This window comes from Coregonus clupeaformis, chromosome 21 (assembly GCF_020615455.1).
Source record: "Coregonus clupeaformis isolate EN_2021a chromosome 21, ASM2061545v1, whole genome shotgun sequence".
Taxonomy (NCBI): Eukaryota; Metazoa; Chordata; class Actinopteri; order Salmoniformes; family Salmonidae; genus Coregonus; species Coregonus clupeaformis.
In genome coordinates, this window is record NC_059212.1 from 48,225,387 (window position 1) to 48,250,461 (window position 25,075).

At 42.7% G+C, this 25,075-nt stretch overlaps 2 protein-coding genes across 2 annotated transcripts; both read left to right on the top strand.

The window, feature by feature from the left end:
- Nucleotides 1-1,445: 1,445 nt before the first annotated feature.
- csrnp1a (cysteine-serine-rich nuclear protein 1a) lies at nt 1,446-12,876 on the top strand. The gene is made up of 5 exons (XM_041842415.2): nt 1,446-1,647; nt 6,005-6,247; nt 7,980-8,254; nt 10,381-10,710; nt 10,895-12,876. The coding sequence occupies exons 2-5, from the start codon at nt 6,034-6,036 to the stop codon at nt 12,002-12,004; spliced, it is 1,929 nt and encodes a 642-aa protein (XP_041698349.1). The 5' UTR covers nt 1,446-1,647; nt 6,005-6,033; the 3' UTR covers nt 12,005-12,876.
- Nucleotides 12,877-14,364: 1,488 nt separating this feature from the next.
- Nucleotides 14,365-24,412, top strand: gorasp1a (golgi reassembly stacking protein 1a). The gene is made up of 9 exons (XM_041842416.2): nt 14,365-14,538; nt 15,572-15,652; nt 16,023-16,226; nt 16,410-16,496; nt 16,642-16,772; nt 16,867-16,975; nt 18,207-18,348; nt 21,007-21,168; nt 21,389-24,412. The coding sequence occupies exons 1-9, from the start codon at nt 14,476-14,478 to the stop codon at nt 21,883-21,885; spliced, it is 1,476 nt and encodes a 491-aa protein (XP_041698350.2). The 5' UTR covers nt 14,365-14,475; the 3' UTR covers nt 21,886-24,412.
- Nucleotides 24,413-25,075: the final 663 nt, after the last annotated feature.

Here is a 25,075-nt window from a genome sequence, read left to right on the forward strand (position 1 = left end):
AGAGAGGCAGGGAGAGAGGGAGGGAGGGAGGAGGGAGGGAGTCAGAGAGGCAGGGAGGGAGGCAGAGAGGGAGAGAGGGGGGAGGGAGGGGGATCAGAGAGGCAGGGAGAGAGGGGGGGAGGGAGAGAGGGGGGAGGGAGGGGGTCAGAGAGGCAGGGAGAGAGGGAGGGAGGGAGGAGGGAGGGAGTCAGAGAGGCAGGGAGGGAGGCAGAGAGGGAGAGAGGGGGGAGGGAGGGGTTCAGAGAGGCAGGGAGGGGGTCAGAGAGGCAGGGAGGGATGGAGGGAGGGAGGGAGGTAGAAAGACAGGGATCTGACAAATGTTAATCCTGTTATATTTTCTGCTTGTAGTTCTATGGAAAACAGTTTTACTTTAATTTTCCATGATCTAATTTTTACTCCATTATCACGTCTGTTTGGACGACTTTGGTTCTGTACTTAGTTTAGCTGTTTGTTTACAATAGCTTCATTACACAGTGGTAGACTAAAACATTGTGGTGACGTTTTGGTTATATTCACCACTGCCTGAGATAGTTGAACTTTCTTATTATTGATATTGAAACTATAGGCCCCAAAACATGTATTAGCTCATATACTGATCTAGCAATAGTTACCACATTAGGCTAGTTTTACACTGCCAAAATACACATTGTGAAATATTGGAGCACAGGTCTCTCTCTCTCTCTCTCAAGGCAATAATGCTGACAGCACCAGCTGAAACTAGTTTGTGAACATGCTGAGGCACAGGGTTAGTGACCTTTGAACTCAGAGACAGCAGACCCTTCCCCTCTTTACCCGCCAGGAGAGGACTGTCTGCAGAGTATGGGGGCAGAAAAACTACCTAGCAACAAGCTGACTAATCAACCATAACAGTCAAAATAATCTTGGGCAATGGTTTCATGATCAAATGTATTAACTAAATTATAATAGTTTATGAGTTTATCTAATATCATGACAATGCCTTATCATGATATACATATATATATATATATATATATATATATATATATATAAGAGAGAGAGAGAGAGAGAGAGAGAGAGAGAGAGGGGGGGATCCCATTTTTTCACACTATGGGGATGGGGAAGAGTGTACCCCATGGCTTTCCCTAACCCAATCCATTACCTACCACAACTGTTTTCTGCTCTATGACCAATCCAGTGGGCTGAATATGGAGCTTCTTCCAGAGCATTTGAGTCAATATATCTACATCTGAGAAGGCAACACACACCGCATTAAACAGAACAGTAGGCTACTTTATTATATCTGTCTGTCGTTGGCAAGGCATGAAGACATAGGCAGTGTCCAGAATAGTCTATTATATGCTATCTGAACCGATAAGGCAATGCAGGAAGCTGTAGGCAGTAGCAGGACGTGAACAGCAGCAGGAAGAACTGTGTGTCGCTCCCCTCTCCTGTGTGACCGCCTGCGTCAGCGTCGCGCAGTGGGAGTTTTCCGCTGACGAACACACGGCTGAAATGCGCACTACACTACAGTAGCCTCGTCCAGAGAGGCAGAAAGAGGAAGAACAAGAGAGGAGACACCGTCAGCGATCCAGTGCCACGGAGAAACGAAACCTTGAAAGATTTTATAAACCGTCAGGTTAATAACTGATTTTATTGAATTTAGGAGATGGTGATCTTATATTATTGGTGAGTAGCCTAACTAATGACGCGTCTTTTCATCTGTTTAGTGGCAAAGCCAAAACATATTTCAACCTCAGCGGTTTTGTAACCAGTCATAATGCTGAGTGTTTGATAAGCTTCTTTGTGTAAGAGGGAAAGTTGTCTTAAAGTTATATAAGAAGAAACAAAAAGCGGACAACTATTTCGTGTTTTTTCCTATTATTAGCCTACACGAATGTCAAAATGAATGTTACATTTAAATGAAAGAAGCAGAATAATATATTGTTTTTTTAGGCTTTAAGTTTGATTTTGGTTGTATGAAAGCTATTTATATAGACAAACCTCTTGATAGTGTTTACCAGTAGTTGGGTCTTGCAATAGCGACCCCAAACAGCAACAGCTGAGTGTGACTATCTGCTGGGCTGACCAGCACAATGTCTTCATTGTACTGGCCTAATGACCGACCACATGAAGCTCTCGGAGTGACGAGGTCAGCGGCGGAAGTTGGGTCTCGTTTATTACGGGATGGAAGCCAAATAGTGGGGCAGTGGGTACTTAGTAGTAGTGGCACTTTGAGTAAAATCTTGGTTCTAGTGTGTGTGTGTGTGTGTGTGTGTGTGTGTGTGTGTGTGTGTTGCACGGTGCTATGCAACACTGCAATTCAGGTATTTCTGCTGCTGTGAGTCATTGAATTATTTATATTAGTCACCTCTCCACACACGCACACACACACCTGTACACTCACCATAAAATTTGACCTGGAGGTCAAGGAACAGAATGTCTCTTGGAGAGACTTCCATCAAATCACAGGAGAAGAAAAACATAACTCATTTTGAAACAGCATGCATACTGTATTTAAGCAATAAGGCCCGAGGAGGTGTGGTATATGGCAAATATCCCACGGCTAAGGATGGTTCTTTCGCACAATGCAACGTGGAGTGCCTGGATACAGCTAAACTGGTTACCAACGTAATTAGAAGAGTAGAAAGTCATTTTGTGTCGTACCCCTGGAATATTGTCTGATATACCACAGCTTTCAGCCAATCAGCATCCAGGACCCAATTAACCGGGGTTTATAAATAGGCATATTGTAGTGCTACCTTTGCAATGACTACAAATGGATAGTGCAGTCAGTCATACAACCAGACTTGAGATAGTTCATTCTCTGTAGAAACGGTGTGTTCTTTCCTATAACACCAAGACAAATTCCTAGCATCCAATGTGTTATATAAATGTTTTCTGAGTCTGAACTGCCTTGTCCTGATAGTTATATTCGTGAGTATGACACTGTGCACTGTGTGGTTACCTGGGATACTGTCAGAGTTATATAGTGGACACTGACAGGACAGTCTGTTCTTGAGTTATTCCTTCCTAGTAGTAGATTCATCTTATTCCTTCTTAGTAGTAGATTCATCTTATTCCTTCTTAGTAGTAGATTCTTCTTATTCCTTCCTAGTAGTAGATTAATCTTATTCCTTGCTAGTAGTAGATTCATCTTATTCCTTCTTAGTAGTAGATTCATCTTATTCCTTCTTAGTAGTAGATTCTTCTTATTCCTTCCTAGTAGTAGATTAATCTTATTCCTTCCTAGTAGTAGACTCCTCTTATTCCTTCTTAGTAGTAGATTCATCTTATTCCTTCTTAGTAGTAGATTCATCGTATTCCTTCCTAGTAGTAGATTCATCTTATTCCTTGCTAGTAGTAGACTCCTCTTATTCCTTCCTAGTAGTAGATTCCTCTTATTCCTTCCTAGTAGTAGACTCCTCTTATTCCTTCTTAGTAGTAGATTCCTCTTATTCCTTCTTAGTAGTAGATTCCTCTTATTCCTTGCTAGTAGTAGATTCATCTTATTCCTTGCTAGTAGTAGATTCCTCTTATTCCTTCTTAGTAGTAGACTCCTCTTATTCCTTGCTAGTAGTAGATTCCTCTTATTCCTTGCTAGTAGTAGATTCATCTTATTCCTTGCTAGTAGTAGATTCCTCTTATTCCTTCTTAGTAGTAGACTCCTCTTATTCCTTGCTAGTAGTAGATTCCTCTTATTCCTTCCTAGTAGTAGATTCCTCTTATTCCTTGCTAGTAGTAGATTATTCTTATTCCTTCCTAGTAGTAGATTCATCTTATTCCTTCTTAGTAGTAGACTCCTCTTATTCCTTCTTAGTAGTAGACTCATCTTATTCCTTCTTAGTCGTAGACTCCTCTTATTCCTTCCTAGTAGTAGATACAGGGGGAAACATATTCTGTAGTGGCTGGGCTGGCACAGGGCAGGAGGGCAAGAGTTCAAATTACTAGAGTAGAGTGCTTTTCTGCTACAACATGTTTTTTTTGAAGTCTCTACTCCAGGGGTATTCAGCCTGGAGTCCACAGTCCCCTATGGGTTCTGCAGAAGGGTAGGGGGTCTGCGAAAAAATTAAAAAATTAAAGCGGGAAAAATATTGTTTTTTAAAAATGTTTTTCTGAATATCACTACAAACAACATATTCAAATAATTTTGAATTACATACCTACAGTATAGAAGAGGGTAATATCTTCTTTCTAATGATGATGAAACTTTAGTGAATAACACTCACTGGAGTATCTGACAGGCTTTGAAAATGCATCAGTGAGTACTGGTCGTGGCAAGCTGGTAAGCTTTCTTGACTTGGACATGCATGTTTGCCAACACATGGCTAACCTTTGTTTAACCAGCTAAACAGCTACTTACCTTTTTAACTAATAGGCTACGTTAGAGTTTACACGTCCTCTTCCAATTATAACCGTAGGTCAAAGTCATTATACATTATTTACCAAATCTATTCATTTGAAAATGTTGATTACTTCTCCTTGTCGTTATCATTCACCTAATAAAACATGGGTAAAGAAATGTGCAAGAAAAGGTTGAAGACCACAGCTCTACTCTCTTGTATTTTACACTTAAGAGTCCAGTGGAGCCTATTTAAGTATGTATTTACAGTAGTATTCAACCCAAGCTAAGTTTGTAATTATTAAGTAGACCTGCATGCTGTTTGTTCTGTGTGGGCTTCGTTTCCACTTTACTCCCAATAGCTGCTCCAGACATCATTTCCCCTAAGAAATATTCCGTCCTGGACTCCCTCCCTCGCAGTTTCCCAGCCCTCCCTTTCCACGTTTTCCTCCTGAAAAATGTAACTGGAATCACTGGAATGTTAATGACGAGAAGGAAAGACAGAAAGAGCTATTGACGTTTTAGCCTAGCCTGTATTTTCCCTTGTCTTTTACTAAAGCAAAATCAATTTTTGATTGCAATAGTCATTGAGCATGTTTATTACATAGTGTATCAATATCTAGGCTAAGTAAGTTATCAGTGGTTGTTGGATCATCTGTAGGGATGGCTTTCATTAGTTTAAATAAGCAAGATGTCCTCCTTTTAAAACCTGTCAAACCAGTACAGATACCTCTGTCAGGGAATGAGGTTGGAAAATAACGATCCTACCCGGTGCTGCGAGTGTCACGATGAACGACAAAAGCACTATCCAGTTACTCTGCTGTGGTTTTGTCCATTGACTACGAGACAGAGATATACTTTATTGTTGGCAGTTCGTGAAATGTTATTGGAAAGGAAAAGTCTGTCCCAGGGAAGTTTTTTTTTTGCATATGTCTTATGATACCTGTTTGACATGGAAAATGTTGTGGGTGAAATTGAGCAGTGTAAATGTCACTGAGCAGTCACTGCCCTTTGCATGACTCAGCCATGGGTATTGTGAAACTCAGTTTTCACCAGACTGATATTAGCTATTAGTAGTCAGCAAATGCGTTAGAAATAGTGACTGTTGTCTGAGAAAAGCTTGTGAGTCACTCCTACCCATTCAGTTATTACGGTAGACTACTGATTCACCGAGTGAGTAGGTACGGCATTTTGTATGACTCATGGATAGATCAGTGCTGTCAAAATATTTTAAAAAAAAATTAATCGAATTAATAGCAGGATTGTCTGTGATTAATCACAATTAATCACAAATTCAGAATTTGATCAAATGTAAGATTTTATATACAAAAAGCATTACAAGAATATTGACGTCTTGATTTTGTCTGAAGTAACGTTTAGCAAAATCACTTTTTTTAACCTTAATGTCAACTTGTTTTGACATCACATGGATTTTTCAGACAATACGATTAATCACGATAAAATAAATAGTGCACTAAAATTACAAAAAGTTAACTTAAGTTAACTTAACTTTGACAGTACTAATTGTTATACATCAGTTTTCACAAGACATATAGTCAGCAAAAGGCGGTGCCTTAGAAGAGCTATTGAGTCACTATTACACATCCATGTATTACAGTTAGTCAGAATTCATTAATCACCATTGCAGAATTAATGTGTATTATTACTGTAAAATAACCATCCTTGTTTCTGTTTTGTGTTCAGGCAGATCGTCTAACCGCCTTAGAGAAGCCATGAGTGGGGTCCTGAAGAGGAAGTATTCCGAGGTAGAAGAGGAGGATCCTTGCTACTCCTCCTCCTCTCCCTCTCCCCCCTACTCCTCTCCCTCTCCCCCCTCCTCCTCCTCCCTCTCCTCCTCCGCCTCCTCGGAATGGGAGTCGGATGAGGAGAGCTGCAACAGTGACAACCAAGACTTCACCCCTGCCTCACCTACCTCCCATCTACCCAGTAAGTCAATAAGAATGATGTAGCTCCATTAAACACATCTCCTGATGATCCATGTTATTACAATCTTAAAACAATCGTTTGACCAGTAGATCTCATGAGGAAACCCCTTGAATATATATTAACATTTTTACATTTTAGTCATTTAGCAGACGCTCTTATCCAGAGCGTCTTACAGTTAGTGAGTGCATATATTTTTCATACTGCCCCCAGTATATGTTAAAGTATATTTTTATGGTCATTGGTCAATAACCTTGCAATAAACATAGTCTTCTCTTTATAATAATGCAAAGCTACACTATTGTTATCAGAGTCACTGCCAGGGAGTGTCCCGTTATCAGACTACAGCCCGGCTGCAGCCTGCTGATAGCAGAGAACAGGCTTCTCTCTGAGGGACTGGGCTTTGCCCCTGACTTGACTGAATCATTTGACTAAAGCAGTATAATGTGGATTACAGTTATCATGCTTAAACTGCAAATAGGGGTTCAATGTTATTTAATTCAAAGATCACTACAAACTCCAGTTCCTCTGTTTATTCACTATCTTGCACATAGACACACTTCCCTTAGGGTCAACATAGTCTATTAGTCTGTGGTTGACATTTTGATTTCACGGACAAAAAAACATACTTCATGTGATAATTATTTGTTCTCCACAACGAACATTGAGAGTTAGATTCATTACGGTATGGAAGTGAAATAGCTCATAAATAGTTCATCAATCATGAAACTACCATCTCCCCCACAACTGTAAACATACTGTGCCCCAGTGTGGAATGTCTGTAGACAGAATAACAGCAGCAGGACTGGGCAGCGTCCCAAATGGAACCATATTCCCTATGGTAGTGCACTACTTTTGATCAAGGCCCATAGGGAATAGGGTGCCTGGTCATTAGCAGTGCACTATATAGTGAACAGGGTGCCATTTGAAACACAGGATAGGTTACTACGTAGCTTGGCTGAGTGGTTGTTTACCAACCTCCTCACTTTTGTGTTCCTTCTCCACTCCAGCATGTGTGAAGGTCAAACGACTCGTTATCATGAGGTTTGAGGCCAAACTGTCAAATGAAACAGTGACCTGATGGGTCTTCAGTGACCTGATGGGTCTTCAGTGACCTGATGGGTCTTCAGTGACCTGATGGGTCTTCAGTGACCTGATGGGTCTTCAGTGACCTGATGGGTCTTCAGTGACCTGATGGGTCTTCAGTGACCTGATGGGTCTTCAGTGACCTGATGGGTCTTCAGTGACCTGATGGGTCTTTAACAGTCTCTTAGTAGTAGGGTGACTAGTACTTCTCACCAATCTGCAGAGAGGTTGGAGGGTCTTACTATAATCTAAGCAGGGTCTCTGTCTCTGTGTTGACACTGGCTTACACTCTCTTCATTCTCTCTCATTTGACTTCTGTTGCATTATTGCAGTGGATACACTCCTTGGTGTTTGTTTCTAACAAATAAACTCCCCCCATGTTGAACTCTGGTGACCCAGTTGACACAGTTGTTAACACTGGGTTGTAACTTGTAACCGTTGACAGTGATTGAGGCGTCATAGTCTGCCACCCAGTGGCGGCTGACAGAACTGCAGGATCAGCACTTTCAGCATACAACATACAGAAGTGATATTTAGTAGCTCGAACAAGCTGACATTGACAAAGACATAGAATACACCAACTTCTTGTCGTCACTCTAAACCCTGTTTCCTCTTCCTCCTCCTCCTCCTCCTCCTCCTCCACCAACAGTCCGCTCCATCCTGAAGAGCCCAAAACTTTCCCATGACAACAGCAGCCATGGCAACAGTGTTGCCTTCAACCAGGTGACGGTGTTCCTGTTCCGGCGTTGCCAGGGTTTCACCAGCGTTCCGAGGCGTGGCGGTGCAACCCTGGGCATGGTGAGGAAGCACAGCGCCCTCCGGAGGTACACGCTGGCAGAGCACACCCAGGAGAGACGACAGAGGCGCAGGGAGAGACTCAGAGATAGACTGAGGGAGGAGAAGCTGGAGGCACTCAGACAGAGAGTGAGTATTCTAGACTTCTAATCTAATAGTGAGCACTGTAGACCTCGTTGCCCGGGCGGTTTCCCTTGACCCAGATTGAGGTTACCCCAGGACTAAAAAGCATGCTGTCCTGTTAATCTTACAGTAACTTAGACTTCATGTATGTATTACAGAATAAAGCATGCATAGGTGTCACAGTCTCTCTGATGTCTTTTGAAGAAATCAAAGATGGGTGATTCCACGTCAAAAAGCACAGGAAATGGGATGAACCCCCACCATCTCAGATTGTTCTGCAATTTGTTTATGTTGTTAGAAACGGATAAGATTAGCTTTCCTGCAACATTATTTTGTTGAATCGTGAAAATGCTAATATAGGTACCATTGACTTGCATTGGATTTGTGCCACAAATACAAAAAAGTTAGCATTTGAAACAGTGGCCAGGTAAATAAATCCAAAGCATGGGTTGCTGTCGTACCTTGTCCATAGACTGCTGACAAGGTAAGAAAACCAACATGTAATTTTGTAATTTGGGTGAACTATCTCTTTAACATTGAAGGGGGGAAGAACAGCACCATCTTGTGGTCACAATCCGGTAATATCAGGATGTAGGATAGGACATAAACCTAACAGCTTCAATGACTCCTTTCTGAACAGGGGTAAAAAGAAAACATCACCAAATTCACTGAGAATACATGACATTACATTACATAGGATTACATTACATGACATAGGATTACATAGGATTACATTACATTACATAGGATTACATAGGATTACATAGGATTACAATACATAGGATTACATCACATCACATATGATTACATTACATTACACCGGATTACATTACATTACATAGGATTACATATGATTACATTACATTACATAGGACTACATTACATTACATAGGATTACATTACATAGGATTACATATGATTACATTACATTACATAGGATTACATAGGATGAAGAAATAATATAATCGTCGCTCCATACTACTGGTCAGACATAGAGAACTGATGCTATATACCATAGGTATCGCGGTAATAGTTGGAGCAGAATCAGTGGAATGGTATCAAACACATCAAACACATGGTTTCCAATCCATTTGCTCCGTTCCAGCCATTATTATGAGCCGTCCTCCCCTCAGCAGCCTCCACTGCTGTATACTCGTTGTTGGGTTAGTTCAGGTGTGGGGGGTCTGTGGGTGGTTTGGGTGTGGGGGGTCTGTGGGTGGTTTGGGTGTGGGGGGTATGTGGGTGGTTTGGGTGTGGGGGGGTCTGTGGGTGGTTTGGGTGTGGGGGGGTCTGTGGGTGGTTGGGGTGGGGGTATGTGGGTGGTTTGGGTGTGGGGGGTCTGTGGGTGGTTGGGGTGGGGGTCTGTGGGTGGTTTGGGTGTGGGGGGGGTCTGTGGGTGGTTTGGGTGTGGGGGGTATGTGGGTGGTTTGGGTGTGGGGGGTCTGTGGGTGGTTTGGGTGTGGGGGTCTGTGGGTGGTTTGGGTGTGGGGGGGTCTGTGGGTGGTTTGGGTGTGGGGGGGTCTGTGGGTGGTTTGGGTGTGGGGGGTCTGTGGGTGGTTGGGGTGGGGGTATGTGGGTGGTTTGGGTGTGGGGGGGTCTGTGGGTGGTTGGGGTGGGGGTCTGTGGGTGGTTTGGGTGTGGGGGTATGTGGGTGGTTTGGGTGTGGGGGGGTCTGTGGGTGGTTTGGGTGTGGGGGTATGTGGGTGGTGAGGGGGTCTGTGGGTGGTTTTTGACAATTTCTTTGGATTCCTCATGTCTTACTCATTGTTAGAAAAAAAGTTTGGTCCAAATCAGATGTTAGGTATATTTATATTTATTGAATATTATATGGATCTTATGGGCAATTTGGGTGCAATCAATTAGCTTAATTTCTCAGAGTTCAAATTATATTTCAACAAAATAATATTTCAGGAATGCTAATCTTATCTGTTTCTAACTACAGAAATGATTTCATAACAATCTGAGATGGTGGGTGTCATGGCTTGCTGAAATGACATGGAACGACCTAGATGGCCGATACTTCATGCATCTCATCTTCCTTGACTTCCTTGAAAATACTCTAAAAGCATTTAAAAGGAAAAGTTAAGGCCTATGTGTACAGATTATATTTTAAGTAACTCTCTTCTCTCCAGCTGACAGCCAGTGGCGCTATGGACCAGGAGGAGTTGGATCGCCTCACCATCGATCATATCGACCAGGTCCCAGACGAGGACATCGAGGCCCTCCTCCCTGCGGCTGACCTTGAGGATGGGGAGGATGGGGGTGACGGGGGGTTCCTGTACCCCTACGCTTCCCGCCAAAGACAGGCCCTACTCCGGGCGGCAGGGGTGAGGCACATCGACCGGGAGGAGAAGAGAGAGCTCCATGCCCTGAGGAGATCCAGAGAGGACTGTGGATGTGACTGCCAGGGATTCTGTGAACCTGAGACCTGCGCCTGTAGTCTGAACGGGATCAAGTGCCAGGTGAGAGCAAATGCAGATGTGAGTGGCTGGGTTTGAACCCAGGGTGTTTTAGCCTGATGAACAAAAGCCTTTTGGCAATGAATTAGAATTCCCTCCCACACCTAGGTCAGATGCAAACTTTAGTCATATAATGTGCTAAGATTTTCAGTCAAAGTAGACCTAATGTGATTTCTCTCCGCAACAGATGGACCACTCCAACTTCCCTTGCGGCTGCACCAAGGATGGCTGTGGGAATACTAACGGTCGCGTGGAGTTCAACTCCAGACGGGTCCAGACCCACTACATACACACTGTCATGAGGCTGGAGCTGGAGAGGAGACTGCAGGACGAGACACTGACCCAGAGGAGAGACCCAGAGGAGAACCAAGAGGATCTCCAGAAGCTCCAGGATCAGGGGAAGCATCAGCAGGACAGTGCCCAGGAGGAGGTGAGATGCCCCTTCGGGTTCACCTTGGAAGAAGAGGGCCTCCCTCTCTCCATCCCCACCACCCCTACCTTCCACTTCAGCTCTGAACTGTGTGAGGTTGGGGAGAATAGTTGCTGTAGTGACATGACCGACTCGTCCGGCTTCTCTGCCCAGAGCGAGGACTCCGACGTGGGAGGAAGCCCTCGACAGCACCAGCCTCTCTTGGATGTGGATGATGGAGGTCTGGCCTGTGTCCTCAGCTTCTGTGACTCTGACAATGAGGACTATTCCATGGGCAGTGAAAGTGACACAAAGTCGGGCAGACAACCATCACCACACCTTCCCCAGTGTCTCAGCAGCTTCGACACGTCATACGGTCTCTGTAAAGACACCACAGCCACCCTTGGCCTGTCCAACGCACCCAGTTCACACACAGACAATACACAAAGGTACACAGAGAAGACACACAGACACACAGACAACAGCTGCCGCAGCGGTTCCTTCATGGCCGAGTATCAAGACGACAATGCCAACCAAGCTACGGCCCTGTTCGCCCACAGTCCCCTCCAGGACTACCCCAACACACCCTCTCCCTCCATAGACTACTCGTCCAGCAGCTACATGGACCTCAGCCTCTCCTCTGACTCGGACTTGGAGCTCTTCGACAACTTCCCTACAGACTATAGCTCAGCCCCTCTACACAACTCATTCAAAGGTCACAAGCACCCGGACAACTTCCTGCATCTACAGGTGTTGAGTTCTGCAAATGTCCCACAGTTCAATGAGACAGCTGGCGCCTGCCTCCTGGAGTCTCTGATTGGCTTATCTGAACCAATAGAAACTCCTTCATTCACAGACAATCAGCTATTAGAGCAGGTGATTCAGTGACCAATGGGCTGAACTGTCCGGGGTTTTGTGGGACCTGATTGGCTCATGGACATTGAAACGAGCCTAGAAGTACTTTAATATGTACAGTCTACAGTTTGTATTTTAATAAGATATTTTAATGTATAGTATGAGATATTTTATTCAGATGTATTAAATGTGATGTTGTTGAGGTAGAGGCACATTATGGTTATTCATTATGATTTAGACAGAATATTATACATGAGCAAGTATTATGTCATCACTACAAGATATAACACTGTGTGTTTCTCATGTTTCCTGATGTCCACGTTTTTGATGTGCTTTCCAGCAGTTATTTATAAATGATTATTCATAAAAAAGAAAATGGCTTATTAATTTATTTACTTTATGCATTTTAACTGAGGGGTTGTATTGCTGTAATCACCGTGAAAGAACCGTGAGACAGATGGAGACGTTAATTAATTTTATGAATTGTATTCATGTGAAGTTTTGTTTAAATTGCAATCCGCATAAGATCAAGAAGGTTGCATAATATTCAGAATTACAACATTTATTCATTTATTATTTTAGCTAAATGTATTGCTATTTATTTGTGTCAAAATGCCTTAGTTTAATGTATTGGAGATCCATCTCTCTCCTCCACCATAGGTAACTTATTTTTATTTGATTTGCCTTGTTTGACACACTGAAAAGTAATTGCTTTGCAAAATATCATCCATCGTTGGAATCTGATATGTGCTCCATGTATTTAAGAAAGTTTTGCATTGTCTGTCTTTTTAAGTTATTTTTAATGGAAATATATTAGCATTTACAATGTGTTACTGAATCTTGTATTTTAAAGCAAACTCAAATCTTTTATCTATGAATAAACATACATCTTTTGGAACAATGTGGAACAGAGAGCTCTCCTTTTTTAGGGTACTGCATGCATGACAGAACTAAAAACACCAACAACACGTTATCATTCCAGTTAAAATAATAAGCTAATTAGTGAAAAAATGACTTGTTAAAATCACTTCATTCATTTACTGTACTCCAGAGATTCACTAAAGGGTTATAATTAACCTCTTAAGGATCGTACCCTTTTTTTTCCCATTTTCACCTAAAATGACATACCCAAATCTAACTGCCTGTAGCTCAGGACCTGAAGCAACGATATGCATATTCTTGATACCATTTGAAAGGAAACACTTTGAAGTTTGTGGAAATGTGAAATTAATGTAGGAGAATATAACACATTAGATCTGGTAAAAGATAATACAAACAAAAAAACATGCGTTTTCTATAAAACATTTTGTTCCATCATCTTTGAAATGCAAGAGAAAGGCCATGATATCATATAGGCGTGTAGGCACCATTTTGATTCTGGCCACCAGATGGCAGCAGTGTGTGTGCAAAGTTTCAGACTGATCCAGTGAAGCATTGCAATACTGCACAACATGTTGTATCAAGTCTGCCCAAATGTGCCGAATTGGTCAATTGATACATTTTCAAGTACATAACTATAGAGAACATAAAAAATTATTTGGTAATACAAAATGTAAGTGTAGTGTATGAAGAATTATGACTTTGCTAATGTTTTCAAGTGGAACCTGAGAGGATGTTTATTCAGTGTTAGAGGGAGTAGTTTTGTGGTGACACACCATAGAACAGAGGAAGTCTGTTAGGTGTCCTCCTGGGATTGGTCTGTAGGGGAACACCCATATCAGATTACATACAATATATACCACAGTAAAGACAAAAGAGGTCAGAATAATCATATTAGAGATGGGGCGATTATTCTCCGGGTATCTGCAGGTATCTGTAAATCGACGCTGTAACCCTTTGCTATGAATAAACCTTATGATGAAAATACAGCGTCAGCGGGTCCTCCTTGTCATCACAGCATAATTAGCAACGTTAACTCGACACTACATAAGTTTACACACTCCCAGGAATGTCATACATGATGGATCATTAGCTTATACACTAACTTTCACACATCTAGATGGCCTGGGCGAGGTGGGTGTGGAGCCAGAGACAGCAGGGGTTCAAACTGTAGAACCCAGTTCCTACACTTGAATATAAAAATTGATTTGATCAAACAAAACTATGCGACCCTCAGGATGAGGATCTCAGAGATAGCATGGTATTTTTTCACTGTAATAGCTACTGCAGTTAGATTAACAAGAATATAAGCTTTCTGCCCATATAAGACATGTCTATGTCCCAGAAAGTTTGCTGTTACTTAAGACGTCGTTCTAGTCACATTAGCGCACGTTAGCACCAACCGTCCCGGATTCACTAAAGGGATAATTATTATTAATGAGGGTCAAGTGACCGATGAGATCGTTGCTCTACATACTGTACCTACGTGGTGCTCGGTGTCACCAGTCTGCGACTAGTCTGGTCTGATGTACGAGATCGCCAATGACAAGATGGCCACGGAGCGTTAGGGGAATCGTTCTACTCTTCTAGCTACAGTGAAATAATATTTTGTGCATTCTATAAAAATGGGTTTATCACAAAGCACCGGTGTGTCGGAAGGAGGAACAGATGGATACCACGTGCACGGGGTAATACTGCGTCTTTATTTTATTGCACGTTTTTTATGATGCAGCGTGTAGTTCTTGACCGCAGTTCTTTGAAAGGCGAATTTACAGTAGTTTCCAGAAGGCATAAGTGGTGTAGTAGCCAGATAAGGCCTGCCGAAAGCTGATGAGGTGGCACTTAGCTAGCTACCTCTTTGGCGCACGACAACACATCGACATCACATTGATTTACGAGCTAGAACAATCGATCATAATAACTCTGTGCATAGTGCATAGGCTGTTTACGATCGCTTTCTCTTTTTTATGAATGAACACCCAGGTGCGCTAGCTACAATGTAACAAAACTTAAACCAGTCGAAGTCGATGTAGCTATTGTAGATAATAGGCCTAGTGGTGACAAATGACAACATTTACACATTTTCATGCATGCATTTACATAATAAATGTGTATAGCTACACGAGTTAGTTAGATAGTAGCTTAGTAAACTCAACTCCATATATGAAGTTGAGTTTACTAATCTAGATAGCTACCTACTGTATTTGGGCCAGGACGTTCGCCTGAGAGGAACATTTATGTAACCGTTCAAATTCTGTCGCTGCCTCTGTGACTGCTGCCATCTGCAGAAGCCCAATGTTGCAAAACAGCATAGCTGGAATACATACAATGCTGCAAAACACAACACAACTTAATTGAACCAGTACATAGATTATACACAATCATTTCGCTACACCCGCAATAACACCTGCTAAATATGTGTACGTGACCAATAAAATAAAATCTGATTTGATTTATTGATCAACAACACCATCTGATGTTAGTATACTCAAGACCAATGTTATTGTTTTTCTACATGCCTGTACATTTTGTACCGGAAATGTACATTAATACTGTATGCCTAAATCACATTCTAGAGGTGTGGAACTATGGTATAGGCTATATGTAATAACCAGTAATGACAGTGATAGTGATGATAACATTAAGGACCTATGCATCATAGCAAAACATTGGATTCAATGGTTGTGTTTGTCTTCCTATGTCCACGTGGTAAACTGATAGGTGCAGGAGAATTCCCCTGCAGAAAAAGCTGGTTTGGAGCCATTCTTTGACTTCATCCTCTCTCTGGGAGACCACAGACTGGTGAGTTAGTCAGATTCATCCTCTCTCTAGGAGACCACAGACTGGTGAGTTAGTCAGATTCATCCTCTCTCTAGGAGACCACAGACTGGTGAGTTAGTCAGATTCATCCTCTCTCTAGGAGACCACAGACTGGTGAGTTAGTCAGATTCATCCTCTCTCTAGGAGACCACAGACTGGTGAGTTAGTCAGAGCATTGTGATACCATCTTATTTATTTATTTTGCAGACCTTGGATTAATATAAAATAGATCTTAGATACTCTGTTCCATCCATCCATCCATCCATCCATATTTTATCTATCACACACGACCCCCACCCATGTATTGCACACTTACAACATATTTACAACTGACAAACTAACTTGTGTCCAGAACCAGGAGAATGACACGCTAAAGGACCTTCTGAAGGCTAACGTGGAGAAGGCGGTGACGATGGAGGTGTACAGCACTAAGACCATGAAGCTGAGGGAGGTGGAGGTGGTGCCCAGTAACATGTGGGGAGGACAGGGCCTGCTGGGGGCCTCTGTCAGGTTCTGTAGCTACCAGGGAGCCAACGAGAACGTCTGGCATGTGCTGGTGAGGACGTACCTGGCTGTCGATGAGGCTATGATTAGCTAGTAGTAGATAACATACGCGCCACTACAATTTCTACAACTAGTTATAGTTTTATCTGTGGTGTGATCAGTCGTGTGTCTGTCTGTGGGGAGATCCTAGATGTTGTTTGACATCATGCTATTCTGTGTGTTATTTTCCCTATAGGATGTGGATGTTAACTCACCGGCTGCGTTGGCCAGCCTTCAGGCCCACAGTGACTTCATCGTCGGAGCAGACCAGGTGTTGCAGGATGTAAGCTTCATTATTGTCATTCACGTTCTTCTTCTTAACGTTTTAAGGTTGTTAACTAAGATGACTAGATTGTTGCCTTTAATTTAGTGGGAAAATAACCCATTGCAATAAACATGGGCACTGTAATCTCGGTGTCTATCCTCAGTCGGAGGATTTCTTTTCCCTGATTGAGGCCCACGAGGGGAAACCTCTGAAGCTGCTAATCTACAACACAGAGACGGATGCCTGCAGAGAGGTGGTGGTCACACCCAATGGGGCCTGGGGAGGAGAGGGGAGGTGAGTGAGCCACTGGGTCTTATCTGGGCTCTGTACTGCCTAAATGCCAAGGCTCTGAAACAGCAGCAGACTAACTGATATTTGTTGTTTTTAGTTTGGGTTGTGGTATCGGATACGGCTACTTGCACAGGATCCCGACCATGTTTCCCTCTCTACCTGAAGATGGCACCACACCAGAGATACCCACCAATGGATACGAAGAGGTATGGATGGGTTCATTGTGTTTCACTACAACTACAATTATAGGAATAAGACAGAGGGAATGCCACTATGCCAGTCACGGGTACAGTAATAACACATGAACCTACAGGCCTCCTAGTGACAAGGCTGACCGTTACCCCATTACAAGGCTATCATACATGCTTATGACAAGTCTTGCAATGCATTATAATACATCATAATGCACTATACCTATCTGCAATATTAAATGTCTACAGATGACAACAGTAAACATGTTGTCTGTCCGTCTGTCCTCCTTCCCCAGTGACAATTATTCAATCTTATGTTGCGTTGTATTCATGAGAGGGGGAGAAAGAGCCGATCAAGGTCCTTATGGGGAAACTTGTTTCTGATGACGAGATGCATACACTGAGTGTACCAAACATTTAAGAAGACCTTCCTAATATTGAGTTGCACCCTCCCATTTGCCCTCAGAACAGACTCAATTAGTCGGTGCATGGACTCTACAAGGTGTCAAGCATTCCACAGGGATGCTGGCCCATGTTGACTCCAATGCTTCTCACAGTTGGGTACAAGTTGGCTGGATGTCCTTTGGGTGGTGGACCATTCTTGATACACACGGGAAACTGTTGAGCGTGAAAAACCTAGCAGCGTTGCAGTTCTTGACACAAACCTGGCACCTACTATCATACCCTGTTCAAAGGCACTTCAATCTTTTGTCTTGCCCATTCACCCTCTGAATGGCACACATACACACTCCATGTCTCAAGGCTTAAAAATCCTTCTTTAACCTGTCTCCTCCCCTTCATCTACACTGATTGAAGTGGATTTAACAGGTGACATCAATAAGGGATCATAGCTTTCACCTGGTCAGTCTGTCATGTTTTGTACTCAGTGTATATGTAGAAAACGAGATGACTGTAGCTCAAACAGGACAGGAGATATGCTTGTTCAAAGTTTGGAATTGCAGTAGATTCCGTCCCCCTTGGGCCAATCAGTGTAATTTTGTAAATGCCGGATCTCTATGGCAAGATGCACCATTCACCCAAGTTTCGTCAAAATCGGCCCTGTGGTGTCTGAGATATCGCGTGTGACTAACCAACGGACGGAGACAGATCCATAGTCCACCTCTGATTTCATCTGGCTAAACCAGGCAAATTTACAAAAATGTTTAATTGATGTGCATTGCCCCTGTCAAATAAATGAATGAATGAATAAATCAACTGTTATCGGTTGTTGCTGTGTGATCCCCAGGCGTCTCTGATGGTGGGTCAGTCCGGCCCACGCCTGGGACAGGGAGCAGAGATAACAGACCGACAAAACACACTGGCACAGATCACTCTGCAAGAGGATGACAGTCCTCTACCTCCACCCATACAGGGAGTCATGGATCCAGGTGGGTTGACTGATTGGTTGGTTACAGGGAGTCATGGATCCTGGTGGGTTGACTGATTGGTTGGTTACAGGGAGTCATGGATCCAGGTGGGTTGACTGATTGGTTGGTTACAGGGAGTCATGGATCCAGGTGGGTTGACTGATTGGTTGGTTACAGGGAGTCATGGATCCAGGTGGGTTGACTGATTGGTTGGTTACAGGGAGTCATGGATCCAGGTGGGTTGACTGATTGGTTGGTTACAGGGAGTCATGGATCCAGGTAGGTTGACTGATTGGTTGGTTACAGGGAGTCATGGATCCAGGTGGGTTGACTGATTGGTTGGTTACAGGGAGTCATGGATCCAGGTGGGTTGACTGATTGGTTGGTTACAGGGAGTCATGGATCCAGGTGGGTTGACTGATTGGTTGGTTACAGGGAGTCATGGATCCAGGTGGGTTGACTGATTGGTTGGTTACAGGGAGTCATGGATCCAGGTGGGTTGACTGATTGGTTGGTTACAGGGAGTCATGGGTCCAGGTGGGTTGACTGATTGGTTGGTTACAGGGAGTCATGGGTCCAGGTGGGTTGACTGATTGGTTGGTTACAGGGAGTCATGGATCCAGGTGGGTTGACTGATTGGTTGGTTACAGGGAGTCATGGATCCAGGTGGGTTGACTGATTGGTTGGTTACAGGGAGTCATGGATCCAGGTGGGTTGACTGATTGGTTGGTTACAGGGAGTCATGGATCCAGGTGGGTTGACTGATTGGTTGGTTACAGGGAGTCATGGATCCAGGTAGGTTGACTGATTGGTTGGTTACAGGGAGTCATGGATCCAGGTGGGTTGACTGATTGGTTGGTTACAGGGAGTCATGGATACAGGTGGGTTGACTGATTGGTTGGTTACAGGGAGTCATGGATCCTGATTGGTTAGTTACAGGGAGTCATGGATCCAGGTGGGTTGACTGACTGGTTGGTTACAGGGAATCATGGATCCAGGTGGGTTGACTGATTGGTTGGTTACAGGGAGTCATGGATCCAGGTGGGTTGACTGATTGGTTGGTTACAGGGAGTCATGGATCCAGGTGGGTTGACTGATTGGTTGGTTACAGGGAGTCATGGATCCAGGTGGGTTGACTGATTGGTTGGTTGGTTACAGGGAGTCATGGATCCAGGTGGGTTGACTGATTGGTTGGTTACAGGGAGTCATGGATCCAGGTGGGTTGACTGATTGGTTGGTTACAGGTAGTCATGGATCCAGGTGGGTTGACTGATTGGTTGGTTACAGGTAGTCATGGATCCAGGTGGGTTGACTGATTGGTTGGTTACAGGGAGTCATGGATCCAGGTGGGTTGACTGATTGGTTGGTTACAGAGAGTCATGGATACAGGTGGGTTGACTGATTAGTTGGTTACAGGGAGTCATGGATCCAGGTGGGTTGACTTTGGTTGGTTACAGTGAGTCATGGATCCTGATTGGTTAGTTACAGGGAGTCATGGATCCAGGTGGGTTGACTGATTGGTTGGTTACAGGGAGTCATGGATCCAGGTGGGTTGACTTTGGTTGGTTACAGTGAGTCATGGATCCTGATTGGTTAGTTACAGGGAGTCATGGATCCAGGTGGGTTGACTGATTAGTTGGTTGATTTTGGTTAATTGATTTATTAGGGGGTGCGTTCGTAAATACGCTCTGGCTGTCTACTCTCTCCTCTGTGTGTCAGAGCGCAGAATAACTGATGAATTTATGAACGCTCATCACCCGTTGAATATGGCCGGTGTCAGTAAACGTCAGCAAAATATAGTAATTCAATTGTTGCCAGCAGCACAGTTGCAGTCACCAACTCACTGGACAACATGAAAACAGTCTAACCAGCTCTGCTAGGGTGAGTAAAATGGTCAGAGTGAGGTGTTCTCTCATTTGTGTCTGGAAGTAGTTAGCAAGCTAGCCAATGTTAACCAGTTAGCTTGGGTGCTTGACTGCCGTTGTGAGGTCTGAATGCTTGGATCAACCCTACTCCTCGGCCAGAGCGTCCAGTGTGCCCTCTGAACGCGCCGAGAGCAAAATGCTCTGAATTTACTAATGGACAACCTGACAATGCTCTGAATTTACGAACACCCAGAGCGCACTCTGACACTCCAGAGTGAATTTACAAACGCACCATAGATCATTATAAAAACACATATTCAGTCAACACATATAAAGCCATAAATGAAATAGCAGTTCATTAAAATGTTTGTCTATTAACTAGTGTTTTAGCAATAGCTACTCTTCCTTGGGTCAGCACAGCACAACACAATCATACACACAGACAGAAACAAAGACTCTGATTACTCTGTTTGTCTTTACTGTTTCATCTTCCATGACCTCTGACCATGTTTGCTTTGTTTGGCCCTTTAACTAATTAATCTGTCTTTCTGTGTTCCTGGTTTCTGAGGTTAGGTTCTGAATCTGTCTTTCTGTGTTCCTGGTTTCTGAGGTTAGGTTCTGAATCGGTCTTTCTGTGTTCCTGGTTTCTGAGGTTAGGTTCTGAATCTGTGAGACTGTTCTATTGATGCAGTCTCTGTGTCGTTGACTTTTCCTTTCATCTTTAACTACCTCTGTGCACTGCCAATGTTTGCCTTTTCACCTGATAAGAAAGTGAACCTTTAGGTTCTAAATCAGTGTCTCTGTGTTCCTCCAGGCTTCTCTGAGTCTGAGGTGGCTATGATGACCCCTGACCCATCAGAAGACATGGCTGATCGGCTGGACCTGTCTGTCTCGTCCATCGACATGACTGGCACCTCTCTGGCCGTGCACGAGGATGTGCACGAGGAAAAGGACAACGACAACCTCTCCGGCATCGGTAAGTTAGCAATAACATCTGTTGTTTTGGTAGTGTTTGTATTTTCAATTGGTTGCCGTGTCATAACAAGACATACTGTTGTTGATATTTATTATCACAATGTGAAACGATAGACCCTTATCAGTCAAACACTATTTTTCATACTGCTGCAACCAATTTGTCCAACAATGAATCTCCGTAGTCCCGACATTGACTGTGTCTCTCCTCTCTGTTCGTACAGAAGAGCTGGGTGACAGTGAGATTCCTGAGAAGCCACCAGAGAACCAGATGGAGACTGAACCTCAGGAGTCTCTTATCCTGCCCACCGGATCACAAGACCTAATGTCCGAATCCGCTGGATCCCCTGACACAGTTGTGGAGGCTCCATTTGCCCCTCCTCTTGCTGATGCTGAAGCCTCGCTCCCAGACCCAGACGTCACCTCCTTCTCCCCCTCCCCTCCCCAGGACCAGCTCCAGCCAGAGCCCCTGGCCGACCTCCTGCTTCAGCCCCAGGTCAGTGACCTCTTGGTGGGGGACTCTCTCACTCAAGAGGACGTCACATTGGATGGAACAACACCAGAGCCAATGTTAGAGCCAGACGTCATCGGCTCACTGGAGCAACTCTCTGTGGAACAGTCGGAAACCACCGCAGCGGAACACCACCATGACAACCACGAGTGTTGCCATGACCACCACCACGAGCATGAGGTGAGCAACCAGGAAGTGGTGGAGGAGTAGGTTTGTGTGTTTCCTGCCGGGTCTGGTCACTGCCTGAAGAAACACTAGCAGAGATGCTGAGCAATCAAACAACATGGGGCATTTACAGAACGTTGGTGAAAAGACCTGGGTGATGTATTTAGGTAAGGTGAAATGCTAATAGAACTAGATAGAAATGTAATGAATATAGCTGGGCACAGTTCCCCAATTGTATATGATGATGATTCATGTCTGTTCTACACTATACATTTCTATCTGAACGTTCTGTGACTTTGCATCCTACTGAACAGGCCCCTGGTATAAGAGTGAATGTTAGCATACACAGTCTACAATTGGTAAGACGGCATGGTCCGAGAGAACATTGTACAGTTTTTGAATGACTGGTTGAATGGTTCGAAGGGTCACGAGAGAGATCATAAGTAGAAATACATAGCAATAGCCCTCTTGTATTTTTGGGTATAAGATCCTAAGTTACAAGTTCTGCTTAATGCTCCGATTAGCCATAAGGGTTGCAATGTAATGTTATTATGAAAATGTTGTCGTTTGTTTTAGTGTAAAAAATTTGAATGTTTTTTTATTATTGTTTTGAATTTCAAAAAAAAAAAAAAAATCCATTAATGGAATGGCCGTGTTATATATCCAAAGATAATTACACACCGATAAATACATTAATTATATTCTGAAGTTGAACTACTTTATAGAATTCACTACGACACAGACCTGTGATGTATAATCTCAAAGCACAGTTGCACCTTTAGTATTCTATTTGTGACAACAACGTATGTGAATAACAACACCATTTTTTAAAGTCCTGTAATTTTACAATCTCTGTTGAAATACACTACTTGACAAATATTGGACCTCATAGGCCTGGGTCCAATACATTCAAATACTTGAGCTGCGCTTGATTTAGTGTGCCAGTAGTCTGGCATGGCCCTCCTTCCAAATCTGTCTCGTTGACTCGACGTGAGAAGCCTGGGCTTCCGAGGTTAGTTTGCCAGGTACAATGGAATAGTCTCAAAAGTGCAAACTTCAAGCTAAATTAAGCGCATCTCAAACATTTATTTGACATATATATTTTTTACATACATACTTGACCCAGGTTCAGTACCTCGTGGCGTCTATATTATAATAATAATAATAATAATAATATGCCATTTAGCATATAATCAATCAGGTACAGCTTCTTTGCTCTTTTTAAAACATCTATCATTTGGAAGGGTTGCTTTATTTTACGAGTTCAGGTGAACCTTCGCACTACAGCAACCAAAAGGAGCAACAATGACTAAAACCATGAAACCAAGAAAAACTTCTAAAAGGACTAGGAAGAGGTAGAAAGGAGTTGGAGCGCTCAACAAAAAAAGTCTGGTTGATTTTATTGTAGCTCACTTTAATCCATTGTACAGGATGAGAACAGGTGACGTCTTCCTCAGAGTTACTGTTATGGGAATCCATGTCAAATTAAGTTCAAATTATTTGAAAAAGTCTCCAATTAATTTTTATTGTTCTTGTTTTTAAAACATCAAATATAGCAATTGTTGTTAGTTCTGTGTTTACAAAAGAGGGACATTTTAATTTGGGATCGGGTTTTAGTTCTTAAACTCAAGAAAGTTGAATCTGTACTTTCTTAAGAAGGAGAGGTAAGAACTGTTTCAATGAGTTAAAGTGCATTTCTTTTTTTTGGACAATGTCATTTTATGGATTTCTGTAGCCTACGGGCCAGATTCAATCAGATCGCGTTTTGTCGGCTATGCACCTTTTAAAGGCAATGTTCGCATTCACGGTAAACACTGCATATGTTGGCTCAATAGTAAATTACCTTTGAATGTCAAGCGCACTAAATCTAAAATCTACCGAATGATCGGATTGAATCCCGGCTTTTGTTGCAGTGTATGTATTTTTAAACAGTGTAATTTTATGGATTTCTGTACCTACATTTCTGTACAGCCTACAAAAGGTGAAAGGTCATTATTTTGTAAAGTCATTCCTCCACGTTACCTCTTATCAGCGTCATCATTTTTGTGATCTATGCAATTGTCAGCCATGTTTGTAGTTTTTTTTAACTTTTTCGCTGTAGGCAACATACTGTAGCCATCATGGAAGTCATCTGTATATGTAAGCTGGAACCACAACGTCAATACAGTATCAGGGTTGGGGTCAATTCCATTTCAATTCGTCAATTCAAGAAGTACACTGAAATATCAAATTATCTTCAATGCTTTCTGAATTAACCCCAACCCTGCACAGTAGCTTCTGATGAAATAGTGACACTACTGTTGTTAGTTTAATATAGAGGTTTTGTGCAAATGCTTTTCTGTAAGGGAAGGTTCTTTTTTTTTTATTTAGGCTAGGTGTTTGGTTGCGGGAAAGTATTTTTGCTAATATTTTATCAATGGATGGAGAGAGTGTTTTATTGTTAAGAATGAGTGCAAATGAAAATCTGATTGTGAAAATTGATGAATATTCTCTGTAAAACTTTTGATGCAAAAATTGAATCACTTCTCATCACTGGAACAAAAATAGGAAAATAAAAATTGTCACAATTTAATTTTTTGCCTGTATTGTTTTTCTCTAAACTTTTGCATTTCAGCATAGCGTGCTATTAATACGTTAAGATGTTATTAATACGTTATGAGCAGTTGTAGCATGACATTAATACATTTATAAGCAGGAGAATAATGGTGAAATGTGAGACATTTAACAAATACAATACTGTCAGTCAACGTTAAACCATTCAAATTTAATATGCTGTTGCAAGCCCAAAATGTACATCATCACCACCATCACCCACCAGTAGTTCCAACCAACGGGATATAAATATTCTAGATTGTGAGGATATGGCATCTTGCCGTCTACTCCATAGACATGTAATTATTTGAGTAATTCTATTTCTATGGTCGACCCTGTACTGGGGCTTCCTCTTAAAACTCATCACCGTAGTAATGCGTTACTGATACACTTCTTTCTTGTGAGGGGGAAACAAGTAACTAACTAACAAACTAAAAATAAAGACAACTTACTCAAACTAGTTATTCACTCATCCCAAGTCAGTGTGCATTCATCCAATCTATGATTTTACATATTCAATTTCATGTTTTTTTTAACGATTTTTTTACGCAGTTAGGTTTTATGTATAAACCCTGTAGATTTTGAGATGGTTTTTATAAACTAACATCTTAGAACCAACTACTGTCTAGCTTTATGAAACATT